This window comes from Microcaecilia unicolor, chromosome 2 (genome assembly GCF_901765095.1).
Source record: "Microcaecilia unicolor chromosome 2, aMicUni1.1, whole genome shotgun sequence".
Classification (NCBI taxonomy): domain Eukaryota; kingdom Metazoa; phylum Chordata; class Amphibia; order Gymnophiona; family Siphonopidae; genus Microcaecilia; species Microcaecilia unicolor.
The window spans coordinates 617,356,192-617,370,552 of NC_044032.1; the positions used below are offsets into that span (position 1 = coordinate 617,356,192).

At 44.5% G+C, this 14,361-nt stretch overlaps 1 protein-coding gene across 3 annotated transcripts in view; it reads right to left on the reverse strand.

Annotated features, from left to right (window-relative positions):
• The window catches only part of DCLK2 (doublecortin like kinase 2), a 341,471-nt gene extending 330,534 nt beyond the window's left edge, over window positions 1-10,937 (reverse strand). For all 3 annotated transcript variants that reach the window (XR_003940738.1, XM_030191660.1, XM_030191659.1), the window contains exon 1: window positions 9,795-10,937. Coding sequence is in view for 2 of the 3 variants with exons in the window: in XM_030191660.1 (XP_030047520.1) it covers window positions 9,795-10,197 (403 nt within the window). In the remaining variant the exon portion in view is untranslated. The remainder of the gene's footprint in view (window positions 1-9,794) is intronic.
• Window positions 10,938-14,361: the final 3,424 nt, after the last annotated feature.

A 14,361-nucleotide genomic window follows, 5' to 3' on the forward strand; every position in this document is an offset into this window, starting at 1 on the left:
TGCCCTCAAGGGCAGAGCAATGGCACAACAACGAAGGGGTTGGCAGGGAGGGAGGCAGGGAGGGTGGAAAATTGCTCCAGGCCCCACCCTCGAGGGCGGAGCAATGGCAGAACAACGAAGAGGTTGGCAGGGAGGGAGGCAGGGAGGCGGGGGGGGGGGGGGAAATCGCTCCGGGCCCCGCCCTCGCGTCAAACGTAATGACGTTGGGGGCGGAGCAATGCCAGAACAACGAAGGGGTTGGCCAGGGAGAGAGGGGGGTTGTTGGCGAAGAAAACCTTGTTAGCGCCCGTTTCATTTGCTCTGAAACGGGCTTCTTTTACTAGTAGTAACATAATAAATGATGGTAAGTACTGAAGTGAGAACTAGAAGTAAATTTGAGAGACTAAGGTCATATTCTGTATACCTTAGCTTAGAAGTGAGGGTCATTGTCAAAGCATGTGTATAATGAACCCATTTGAAAACACTTCTCCCAAGAGGTAGGCGCCCATAGCAAAGCGACTATTCAGGATCCTCTTCCAGTGCAGTATATGATAAGTCAGTGATACCCACATGACTCAGCCTGCATTTATTTATTTATTTATATGGATTTATTTACCACCGCCTTTTTGAAGGAATTCGCTCAAACATAAGCAATAGACAATCACAGCAGTAAGAATATTCAAACAGCAATTCAAAGTATGGCATATCAATAGAAAACAAACAAAATAAAACATGGAAAAGAAAATAAGATGATAAGTTACCTTTTTTTATTGGACATAACTTAATACACTTCTTGATTAGCTTTCGAAGGTTGCCTTTCTTCGTCATCTGACGAAGAAGGGCAACCTTCGAAAGCTAATCAAGAAATGTATTAAGTTATGTCCAATAAAAAAGGTATCATCTTATTTTCTTTTCCATGTTTTATTTTGTTTGATTTCTATTGATAACCTTAAGAGTGGACTAACACGGCTACCACACTCCTCTACTAAAGTATGGCATAGTATGCTACATTATAATGCCAACACAATAAAACATTTTAATAGACACCATAAGGTATAAGCAAAGATGGAACATATTGATAGACAAGAGAATATCAGGAAATAAGGAACTAGCTAAAGAGTTGCCAATGAGGTCAGAATTGTCCTACCCTCTCAATTTTCTGTTTCTGTAGTACTGGTTGTCACTGCTGCTGCCCCGCCCCACTATCTCCGCTGGGGCCTACATCATCAATTGAGAGTCAGTGCAGCTATTCTGGAACAGGCAGAACACAGCAGGCCTCCAGTATGCTTGGATAATCAAGGTCCCATACCAGCTGTGCTGACCATGATTAACCATGCAGGCCTGGAAGAGAGAGAATAAGTGTTTGCGTCTAAATTAACTAAATTAAACAGGAAAACAAAATAATGTATGTGGCTGTGGAAAGACAAGCAAGACAGAATGCTAGGAATTATTAAGAAAGGGCTAGAAAATAAGACAAAGAATATTATAATGTTACTGCATCCCTCCATGCTACAACCTCACCTTGAGTATGGAGTGCAATTCAGGTTGCCGCATCTCAAAAAATAATAATAATAATAAAAGTAAAAATAATAATATTAGAAAACGTTCAAAGAAGGGTGATCAAAATTATTAAAGGAATAGAACTCCTCTCATATGAGGAAAGGCTAAAGAGGTTAGGGCTCTTCAGCTTGGAAAAGAAGGCTGAAAGGGGATAGGATAAAAGGTCTACAAAATCCTGAGTAAAGAAAAACAGTAAAATGTGAATAGATTGTTTACTCTTTCAAACAACCTTTGAACGAACCTACACCACTAGAGGCAAAATAGACCCGCTAACATTTTGGCAACAATTTTACAACAGTAAATGGACAGCACCAACAGACTCACCCCAATTTCTTCATGAATGGGACAACAGACGCAGAATCATATTAGACAACATAGCACCACTTCAATCCAGAACCTCACATAGAAAAAATTCAATACCTTGGTTTAATGAAGAACTAAAAGAATTAAAAACACAAGATTAGAACGACCATGGAATAAGAAAAAGGACGGCTTGGCACTCAATAACTGGAAGCAACTACAAGGAAAATACAAATATACCATCAGACAAACTAAAAGATCATACTATAAAACTACAATCGGACCAGACTACAAGGACACACAAACTCTTCCAACTCGTAAACAAACTACTAAATACCACACCTGTTACTTCTAACAACATAGACACCCCATCAGCAAACAACCTCGTGAACTACTTTAAAGAGAAAATCATAAAGTTACGACTCACGATACCTATCAACACAATTGCTTACGTAAACCTCCTTGAATATTTAGACCTAATACCTGGTGAACATCCAGCAGACCGATCACAGTTCAACTTTGATATACTCTCGATCGATAACCTCTCCCAATTGCTTAAAAGATACGCCAAATCGCAATGCAAATTAGATATCTGCCCTAGTAACCTGATAAGATCTGCCCCTCAACAACTCAAAATAGACCTCACGAGACACTTAAAGTACATGCTACAAAATGGCCTCTTCCCAAAGGGTAAAGGAAACATTCTACTTACTCCTCTACCTAAAGATGCAAAGAAAAGCACAAGTGACCTAACCAACTATCGCCCAGTAGCTTCCATCCCGCTGATAACCAAACTTATGGAAGGCGTAGTGACGAAACAGCTCACTTAACTACCTAAACAAACACTCAATCCTGCACGAATCTCAATCAGGATTTCGATCGAACTACAGCACTGAAACAGTACTAGTGACTTTAATGAATAAATTCAAACAAACAATTGCAACTGGGAACAATGTACTTCTCTTACAATTTGACATGTCCAGTGCCTTCGACATGGTCAACCATGAAATACTACTACACATCCTAGAATACTTTGGAATTGGAGGCAATGTTCTTAACTGGTTTAAAGGATTGCTGACCACAAGATCATACCAAGTAACAACTAACACGATTACTTCAGCCCCATGGATACCTGAATGTTCAGTCCCCCAAGGATCCCCCCTCTCACCCACCCTCTTCAAGCTAATGATGATACCCCTAGCCAAGCTACTAGCCAATCAAAACCTCAATCCATACACACACACACACATATTATATAATATATATATATATATATATATATATATATATATATATATATATATATATATATATGCATATGATGTTACGATCTACATCCTGTTCAAACATGAGCTAAAGGAATACATCCCGTTCAAACATGAGCTAAAGGAAATCACCAATGACATCAACCAAAGCTTCCAAATCATGCATTCCTGGGCGGATGCATTCCAACTAAAACTTCAGAAAAAACACAATGTCTTAAACTCACCTCACAACATAACACAAGTAAATTCACCACCACAAACACAGCAAACTTTTCCCTTCCTGTTTCAAATACTCTGAAAATTCTTGGAGTCACCATTGATCGAAATCTCACACTCGAAAACCATGTGAAAAATACAACTAAGAAGATGCTCCACTCCATGTGGAAACTCAAAAGAGTAAAACCTTTCTTCCCCAGAGCCATTTTTCGGAACTTAGTACAGTCAATGGTGCTAAGCCACCTGGATTACTGTAATGCCCTCTACACAGGATGTAAAGAACAGACCATCAAGAAACTTCAAACAGCCCAAAACACTGCAGCCAGACTCATATTTGGAAAAACAAAATATGAAAGTGCAAGACCCCTAAGAGAGAAATTACACTGGCTCCCACTCAAAGAACGTATCGTGTTCAAGATCTGTACGATTGTTCATAAAATCATTCATGGAGAGGCCCCGACCTACATGCTAAACCTTGAGGACCTCCCACCCAGAAACGCTAAAAGATCTGCCCGTACATTTCTTAATCTACACTTCCCCAGCTGTAAAGGAGTAAAATACAAATACACGCATGCGACCAGCTTTGCCTACATGAGCACGCTGCTGTGGAATGCACTAACAATTAACGAAATAAATAACTAAGTATCTGCCTAGTGTAGTGCAATTTCAGGGTGGCATCGCCACAACAGTCAGAAATCACCAATCCTAAAGTTAGGCCCGACACAGCATGGGAACTTGACATCCCTGTGGCCCAGGCCTGCCCTTCCCTCCCCCTCTGAAACAGAAAGGTCAGAGTGGGCAGGATGCAGAAGATATTCAAGTCCTCAGGCTCACACCAGCTGAGCCAAATGTCATTTAGAATGCAGGCCTGGCAGAGCAGAGCAGCGGTGACATCTGGCTAAAGTGAGTGGAGCCTGGCAGATGAGAGATTCTGGATTCTTGGGGTACAGAGGAAAGGAGGGAAATGCTATACCTCTGGGGTGGGGGAGGGGATGCTAGGGAGGGAGAGACGGCCAACGTAAGGGGAAGGCCTTGAAATGCCCCTTAGGAGGCAGAGGCGGGGGGGGGGGGGTGAAAGGTTTGCCTAGGGCATCCAATACCCTTGAGCCACCCCTGCTCTAAGGTTCGCCTAGGGCATCCAATACCCTTGAGCCACCCTTGCTCTAAGTTATGAATATACAAAAATAAAGGGGATTAAGGGAATACTAATCTTGTATTTGACACTGCTTGACCTTTATAATCTATACAAAAGCTAAAAAGGCCTTTTTTTCCCCCAGCTGCGGTAAAAAGTGGCCTGTGCTAGTTTGGACACATGAAATTGGTGTGCGCTGGGCCTTTTTTTTTTTTTTAACCACAGCTTAATAAAAGGGCCCCTAAATGATCAATTATAAATGGTTGTAGAATGAAGAGTAGTGGAAAAATAAGAAAAAGTAAAAGCTCATTATATGTGGTTAAGAAAACGAGACCATCGAGTTGGTTAAGGGATCAAACCCTACAAGCAGCCAATCTATGGCTGGAACCTGAGACATGCCTTGCTGTAGAAGGCAGAGACCAATCAGTATTTTTCTGCTAGCCTCTCCTATATTATGCAGGAGCCTTGCACATCCTCTATCAAAGCCAACAATTTACCTCAACTGTACAATTACCAACCACCTGCATGCCCGTCAGTCTTGTCTTGCACGTTTGCCCCCGAATTCTATAAGAGTTGCCAAAAATTGCGCATGCAAATGTGGACACGTATGCATTGAATTGCGAGGCTTCTTAAGTCACGATTGGTGCTAATTGGATTTACAGTTACACACAGGAGCAGAAAGGGGCCATGGGCGGATCCAGGATATGTCCACAATTTATGCAAGTTATAGAATAACGGGGGATCTGAATCTAATTTAGGCGCAGGGATTTACACCAAGGTTTCGTTGATGTAAACGGTCACACCTAAATGTAGTCGCTGTTCCCAACGCTAACTTTTAAGCACCGTTTATAGAACAGTGGTATTTTTTTTATGCGCCATTTATGGAATTTCATTTTTGATTTTGTACTCCAATCAAAGTTAATGAATCTTGATTACAAACAGAGAATTACTATTAAAAAAATGCAATCATACAGTTAATGGATCTTGATTACAGAGAAATACTATTTAAAAAATGCAATCAGATTCAACAGCACTGTTTAGTTTATTTATAAAGTTCTCCACAGGTGTTTGGAGAAGACTGTTACACCTGAACACAATGTATAGAGCTGATCCTATTATTACACCAGAATGTGAATGCTTCACCTAAGAACGGCCCTGTGAGGGAAAGGTCTTCAGAGGCTGGGGACCCACAAAGTCACTTCTTCTGGGCCTCCACTGTGACCTATGCCCAACAGTTTCAGTCAGCATAGAGCCTGTGTACTTCACATATTCTGCATCCTCATTTGGGGGTGGGGGGGGGGGGGGGCTGTCAGACTGAAAATCCCTGCAGAATACCCAAACCTGAAGTGCTCACTGATACACAAGGCCCTCTGACTGATACTACTATTCTGTCTTAAATAAGGGGGGGGGGGGGGGGATGTAAGCCTTGCCATTTTTTCACCATTATCTAGAGCAGGGATTCTCGACCCAGCCCTTGGGACACATCTAGCTAGTCAGGTTTCTAAAAGGACAGTCACAATGAATATGTACAAGATACGTATGCACAGAATGGAGGTAGGGCATACAAATTTATCTCATGCACATTCACTAAAAACCTGGACTAGCTAGATGTGTACCAAGGACTGGGGGGGGGGGGGGGGGGGAGAGGGTGAGAACCTTTGATCTAGGGTCAGGTGAAATTAAGAGTTAAAATGGAGTCAGTCATCCTATATAATAATTCTCACCACCAACGTTCTAATCTGGGACTGCCTGTGTCCGTGGCTCCTGGAGTTGCTGAGCTAGGCTCCGTAGCCAGGATGACGTCACTAACAGCTGATTCCCAAGCAGGGCCTCCCCCTGCCTGGGAATCAGCTGTCAGTGCGCCGCTCCCTGCCACTTCGGCGCAAGTGGCAGGGAGCGGCACATCAAAAAACTACAAGCGCGGCACCACAGAACCCCCCCCCCCCAAGCACATCAAACACCCCCTCCCCCCACCCGAAACATATCAACACCCCCCCCCCAGCGCATCAAACCCCATCGCCACCCGCAGATGCCAGTAGTAATGCTGTCCGGCTGCTGCTGCTTCTCCTGTTGAGCAGCAGCGGCCGCTACAAAAAGAAAAGAAGCAATGAATGTTTTTAAACCCAGCCCAAATCATTCGCAAATGCCTGAGTCTTACAATGCAGTCTCTGCAGCCGCTCCTCCTCTCGCCTCTACGTCACTGCCCCTGGAGTAAGACCCCAGAGGAGCGCAGTGATGTGACAAGCCAGAGGAGGAGCGGCTGCAGAGACTGCGCTGTAAGACTCTGGCATTTGCGAATGATTTGGGCTGGGTTTAAAAACATTTATCGCTTCTTTTCTTTTTGTAGCGGCCGCTGCTGCTCAACAGGGGAAGCAGCAGCGGCCAGACAGCGTTACCACTGGCAGCTGCGGGTGGGTTTGATGCGCCGGGGGGGGGGGGGAGGGAGAGAGAGTCACTGGACATGGGTAGCTGCAGTAGGGGCAGGGGGAGAGGAGGGTCGCTGGACATGGATGGCTGGAGGCGGGGCAGGGGAGAGGGAGGTGGGGAGGAGGTCCTGAGACCAGAGAGGTGGGGGTGGGGGCTCACACTCACTCACTGTCTCTCACATACACTCTCTGACACACCCACACACACACAGTCTCTTACACACAGACTGTCTCTCTCTCACACACTCTCACATAAACACACACACAGTCTCTGTCTCTCTCTCATTCTCTCTACGACACACACACTCCATCTCTCACACACACACTCTCTCTCTCAAACGTACACACTCCGAGGAAAACCTTGCTCGCGCCCGTTTCATTTGTGGCAGAAACGGGCCTTTTTTACTAGTCCTATATAATAAAAAGCACCTCCAACATTCTGAAGCTGACTCTGTGACACTGTGGCAGTGTAGGGTTCGTAAGTCTGTAGTTCATTGTTTCATTGGCTCTCACTGTCCCCGCCCTCGCGTCGAGGAAACGGAATGCTGCATAGTTGCCAAGCAAACAAACACGACGTCACAGGAACGAAGAACCAATCAGACAGAACGGAACTTGGAGGAGAGAAGTGGAGTGGATTGAATCTCTAACAAACAATCATATATAGGGAGGTACGAACATCAGTGGAGGCAAGTGCACAGAACGGAAGGGAAGACAAACAAACAATCACTTTATCACACACACACACACTCAATCGCTCTATGTATCTCTCTCTTACACTGTCTGTAAAACACACTGTCACTCTCAGTCTCTCACGAGGAAGGAGCTCTTCTGATGTGATTGTTAAACTGATTGAAGGGCCTGAACAAGGAAAACTTTTACCACATTGTAACACAGTTTACACAAAAAATATTGTATATAAAGAAATCATACACATGTAAACAACAATTATATTCAGAATACAACCGTAGAAACATTAATGGCAGGAACTCATTACATTGCTAGCGCCCGTTTCATTGCATTAAGAAACGGGCCATTTTGTTTACTAGTAGTTGATAAAGGTTTAGGACAGTGTTTCCCAAGTCAGTCCTGGAGTACCCCTTTGCCAGGCAGGTTTTCAGGATATCCACAATAAATATACATAAAAAAAGATTTTACATATAATAGAGGCAGTGTATACAAGACAATTTCATGTATAGTCTTAGTGGATATCCAGAAAACCTGACTGGCAAAGGGGTACTCCAGGAGCGACTTAGGAGGGGAAACACTGATTTAGAGCATTGTGTTCAATTTCCACTCTCTTGTCACCGACGCTCTTTGTTAATTTGGGCAACTCACTTTAGCAAGCAAAGTTGCACGTGCCAGTAACAGAATATTGCCAAAGACAAATAGAGTTGCTAATTATTAACCACCAACTGGCTATCATTGGTGTAAATTGGCATATTACATGCATAACTGCCCTAAGTCCATTTTCGGTAAACCGTACACACAAAAGCCAAAGCTCAGCATATAGACTACGAGCAGTTGGGTGCATTTATAGCAGACATTGAGCTGGCCTAAGTGCTAACACCTAGAGTTAGGTGCTTAACTGCAGACTTACGCTAATATTCTATGATGGCAATTGTGTGCCTAGTTGTGAATATAGAATTTGCAATTAGCGCACATCATCCTGGTCACTAACTTTAGGTGATCGACAGAGATTTACTGCCTTAGAATGTAAGCTCTTTGGAGCATGGACACAGGGGCAGACTGACCATTGGAACGGGGCAATGCCCAAGGGCCCACAGCAGTACGAGACCCACTCTCCCCTACATTCCATCTAATTTAATCACTTTTCATAGGTGGTTAGGGGCCCGTGCCCCTTATCACCAGAGGGCCCAGATCACCGTCAGTCTGCCCCTGGGTGGCCATATTGGGGCTGATATTCAGACCGCGGATGGGAGCCTAGCTAACCCCCGTGGTCAGCCTGGATATGCGATGTCAAGTCATTTCAGCCAGTTTAAAGTTATCTGGCTAAAACAGCCCAGTTTGTCTGCTTACACTAGCCGAATATGCATTCCATATTCAGGGATATAGCCAGCTATACCTTGCAATATGCAGAGAATAACCAGCTATTCCCTACTGAATATCCCTGGGTAGCCTGTTAGCTGCGGTTTCTGGCAAGTTAATGGTTTTGAATATTGGGGGGGGGGGGGGGAGGGGGGTCTCAAAACTTAGCACTACATAAGCACACAACTGTGGAAGGTACTACCAAGAGCCTTGAAATCTACTTACGACCACCTAAACTTCCAGGAAAAAAACACTAAAAACCAACCTGTTTAAAAAGGCATACCCTACCGATCCAACATAAATGCCTGATCTCTGCAACACAACAAAACTAAAGACCGTAATGGACATAACACAACTCTTCCGTTAGACGATGCCCCAATGTGGTTGTGCCACATGAACTTTATCTTACCATAGTAACATATTAGATGAGGGCAGAAAAAGACCTGCATGGTCCATCCAGCCTGCCCAACAAGATAAACTCATATGTGCTACTTTTTGTGTACCACAACATCACATTGTATTTGCTCACACCGGAGTCTGCAAACACCTCTCCGGTACTATGTAAGCCACATTGTGCCTACAAATAGGTGGGAAAATGTGGGATACAAATGTAACAAATATAAATAAAATAAATAATGAACTAGATATGTTCAACAGCACTGTAAAAAAACACGTACTATTACAAAGCTCCTGTTCATCACCTTCAGACAGTTACTAATCGTATATAAAAATAAATAAAGCAAGCATCCACACACACACAAAAAAGGTATGTTCAGTCGAAGAGGGCTACCAAACCTGTGCACCTGTAAGCCACAGGCTAGCCCGGACCAGCGTGTGGGGGGGGGGGGGGGGGGCGAGAGGTTCCCTTACCTTCCACCAGTTCCTCTAGGTTGCCGATCTTCTTGAAGCCATCCACGGTGTAGATGGTTCGGACTCCCTGGGGCAGGCTGACATTGTCCGCCAGGGACCTGGTCAGCTCCATGAGGAGGGCATCGAAGGACCTGAAGCGATCGGCGGAGACGGCGTACACCAAGCCCTTGAAGTAGCGGTCGCCGTTGCGGTAGAAGCGCACCTTCTTGGCTTTCTTCTCCGAGCTCAGGGCCTGCAGAGTGCGCGTGCGGTAGAAGCTACAGTGCGCGCTATGCGCCGGGCTCGGAACCAGCCCGTTCCCCTTCGGGCCGGAGGCGCTGCTCGGGCCCCCTCTCTGCGACTGCCGCTGCTTTCGGTCCCGCTCCTCGAAGTGCTCCAGCTCGATGCTCCGGGAGGACGCCATGGAGGAGCGCTCTCTGGGCCTCCGATCGGATGAAGTACAAGATGAAGCCAAAAACACAAACAAAAAAAAAAAAGGTCACCACCCCCCACCTCAAAAGAAGACCGATTTAAATGCAAAAAATCATCTCTCTTCGGGGGCCATCTCCGTTTCCCAAACGCCCGAGAGCCAAGGAATGGATTGCTTTATAGCACACAATTACAATTACAACAACCCTAACCAAAAAAAGAAGTGCAAATGGTACATCAGCATTACGATGAAATCCCGGCTCGGCACCTGTTCAGGGGACCTGTGCAAAGCCCGTGAAATCTCGCTCAAATTCCTGCTGTTGGGGCGGCTGCACCCCAAAATCGAAATCCAGCCCGGCACAGGGAAAAGAGCCCCGCTCCTCAATCCATGCTCTGTTCCAGGAGAGGAAGCTGTTTAGCACAAAGCAATGCAGAATCCCTTCAAATCCGCTATAATGTACCCGGCTGCCAAAAAATCAGCAGAGAATGAACCGAGCTCCAGGGGGCTCCGATCTGTTCCCAACACTCACTGCAAAGCTACAGCCTGCAACTCTCACACTCGCAGCACAATCTGTAAACCGCGGACAGGCTTTAAATCACCTGCCCAGTTACTAAATAGCAGCAGTACAACGTCCTGCAGTCTCCGCAGCTGCCGATTGTCCTCAGTCCGTTCACAGAGAATACAACCGGAGAAGAAGCCTCCGAGTCTACGCCTAGGAGCAGCTAACTTGTGCCAAGCGTCTCCCCAGGTCCTAGACAACCCCCGGTTCGCTCATTAACAGCCGGCAAAACATAATTGAACGTTGCTGATGGCTATAATTAGACTGCTAGCTGGGGGTTGTATAATTCAATTAATTTTATCAGCCTGCAGATATGCTGCTGGTAAGTCTGAGCTGCCCGAAACCCCAAGTTGCTGTTTTAGCTGGGTTTTGGTTTGTTTGTTTTTTTGCTTACACCTAGGTGAAAAGAGAAAAATAAATGAATGACTTTTGTAGTGAAGTAAGTTTAGAACTAAGAAGGCTTGAGCCTTATTCAGTAAAGGGCTTTTTTTCCCCTCTTTTCTTATAATGGGGATTACTGAGAGTGTATAAGTAGAACTCTCCAGAGTCACTGGAGGGAGCAGAGAGATACCCAGTTCCAGGAGGGGATTTTGGGCAGGCCTAGATTTTTGACCAGCTCATCATGTTGCACTATGGGGACCTGCAGCACTGATTTCAGTGGGCATGATTAGACACTACAAATCCAAGGTAAATTCAAGGTAATCAATAGAAATAAAATAAAACATAGAAAAGAAAATAAGATTATACCTTTTTATTGGACTAATTTAGTACATTTCTGATCTGATGAAGAAGGGTTACCTTCGAAAGCTAATCACAATGTACTTAGTCCAATAAAAAAAAGGTATCATCTTATTTTCTTTTTAATTTTTTATTTTATTTTATTTCCATAGGCGCCCCGTATAAGAGGCTTGGGGAGGCTAAGCCTCCCCAGCCAAGCTGTGACCTTTCCTCGCCTTTTCCGCCGCCCCCACCCCCCGCTGAGCCCCGCCCTCAGCTCCCCGACCTTTCCATTCCTGCCGTGGCCGCCCGGCGTTTAAACCTTTTTAATTTGCAGCGACGGCTCACCTCCGCTCCAGCCTTTCCCTTCTCGCTTCTCGCTCAGTGTACCGCCTTCCTCTGATGAGGTATTTCCTGTTTCCGCGAGGGCGGGACACTGAGCGAGAAGCGAGAAGGGAAAGGCTGGAGCGGAGATGAGCCGTTGCTGCAACTTAAAAGGGTTTAAACGCCGGACAGCCACGGCAGGAATGGAAAGGTCGGGGAGCTGAGGGCGGGCTCAGTGGGGGGGGGGGGCGGAAAAGGCGAGAAAGCGGTCACAGCTTCTTATACGGGGGGGGGGGGGGGGGGTGCCTATGGTAAGAAATCTAGACTTACAAATGCAATGGTTGAACAAATTGCTATAAATATGACTGTTTTACATTTTTATTTACATGTGTATTTAAAAGAAAATGTTTTCTGGTAGGATTTTATTGTTCCACAATTTAGGAATCAGTTAAAAAGATTCAAACAAGAAGAAAAGGCTTTCTGGAAAGCTGATGAGGTGAATTTCCATTCTCTGCTCCCAGTACTTCACAAACGAGTTTTAGTGAATCACGCTGCATGTGAAAGGGTTCGCCTACAAGTTTTACTGTGTAGAAAATAAATTAATCTTTGTTCAGTGGTAGCTTTTGAAATATTATAGTAACAAATTTTCAGCTACTGGCCCTATACAATGTTTTGATTTATGGCTTTAAGTATTAAATTTAAACATTTATATATGCAAAGTGAGCAAGCGTCTTTTAACAGTTGCGCCTTGCAAGACACAACAAGAACCTGTTACAAAACAAATTACCTTTTGTATAAGTTTATAGAGTTTTAGATAAACAAGTTCTCCTCTTATGTCATTTAGAATTATAATGAGTAGCAAGAGTGCGGGATTACTAATCAATGCCAATACATATATATAAAAACAAAGAAATTATTTATTCAAACCAAGATAAAAACAGTACCCAACGTCTGAATAAATAATATCTTTGTTTTTATGTATGTGTATCGGTCTACTTCTTATAATAGATTTTTATATAGCATGTAGACTGTTGCCTTTTTTGTTTTCTTTTTACTAATCAATGCCTACATTACACTACATTTTCTTCATTTTATCTAAAATATCATCCAATCCACTCTGTACACTATCGTAATAGCCTAGAGTAGTGGATGTTAAAAAAAAAGGTTGAGATTGTGTTTAGTATATGCTTTGAACAACCACTTTACTCTTTGACATACGATACATATCTAATATCTAAATTTAATAAAAGGTATTAATTGTAACTATTTTATTTTCACTTATTTGTGTTATCTTGACAATTATGGATTTAAGCTCCACCTCTGGCCCCACACCTAATCCCGCCCCCTTTAGCCTCCCCAAACAGTTGGGCCACCGACTGCCTATGTTTATTTCTATTGATTACCTTTAAAAGTGGACTAACACGACTACTCAGGATATAAATTCAAAATCAGGGTTGTCCCAAAATCTCCAGCCTGGAACTGGGGAACTTGGCATCTTTGGGGGAGCATTAGAGATGAAAGAGGGGATCCAGCCCAAGGGGGTAGGTTCTGGAATAATTTTGTATAAAGAAAATGCTGCTGAGTAATGATTGATAGTTGGGGAGGAGTGAGCGTTGATACAAGGGATTGTAGAGGGGAAACATAGGGTCTTTGGTTGCCTGTACCCCTGCCGGGACCCTTGGCAGAGAGGGGGGGGGTCCTAAGGTTAAATAGAGGGGAGTTGTTACCCCTAACGGTAGCAACTGAGAAGGTGTGATGAGCTCTGGGTGGGCAAGGGGAGCCCAGCCCGGGAGCAGGACCTGGAGCAGGGAAAGCTTGTTCAAGGCCAGCTCGAGAAGTTTACTGCTGGAAGGACAACCAAAAGGGTCTGTGTCTGAAGGAGTTGGATTGTAATCAGGAATAACTGGAGCAGCCCTGGATTATTGCTAGCCCAAAAGGACATGGAAAGTTGTATATATGTAAATACCTTGGGGCTGGTAGTTGGAAAGTGATTGAGGCTGTAATCCACAAATAGTTGACTGTACAGATGAAGTTATAAAGTGGTTTACCTGCCAGCTGCAGAAAGTTCAGTAAAGTTGAATTTGCAAAAAGACAAAAGAATACTTGGAGTGCTGTGTGGTTCTTTGGAACAGGAATGAGGACGCTTGCTCCCCGGACTGGCAGAGAACCCCTTAGAAACCCAACTTCATTCCCCATTGCCACCAGATCTCTGTTCCGGATCTTGACCCTCACCCAAGCTTGAACAGGAGAGACTGGGCACAGGGCCGGCCTGACCATTAGGCCATCTGAGGCGGGGCCTCAGGCAGCACTCTTCAGGAGCATCATCTCCCCCTTACTACTACTACTACTACTTAACATTTCTAAAGTGCTACTAGGGTTATGCAGCGCTGTACAATTTAACATAGAAGGACAGTCCCTGCTCAAAGAGCTTACAATCTAAAGGACACATGAACAGTTAGTCTGATAGGGGCAGTCAAATTGGGGCAGTCTGGATTTCCTGAAAGGTAAGAGTTAGGTGCCGAACGCAGCATTGAAGAGGTGGGCTTTAAGCAAAGACT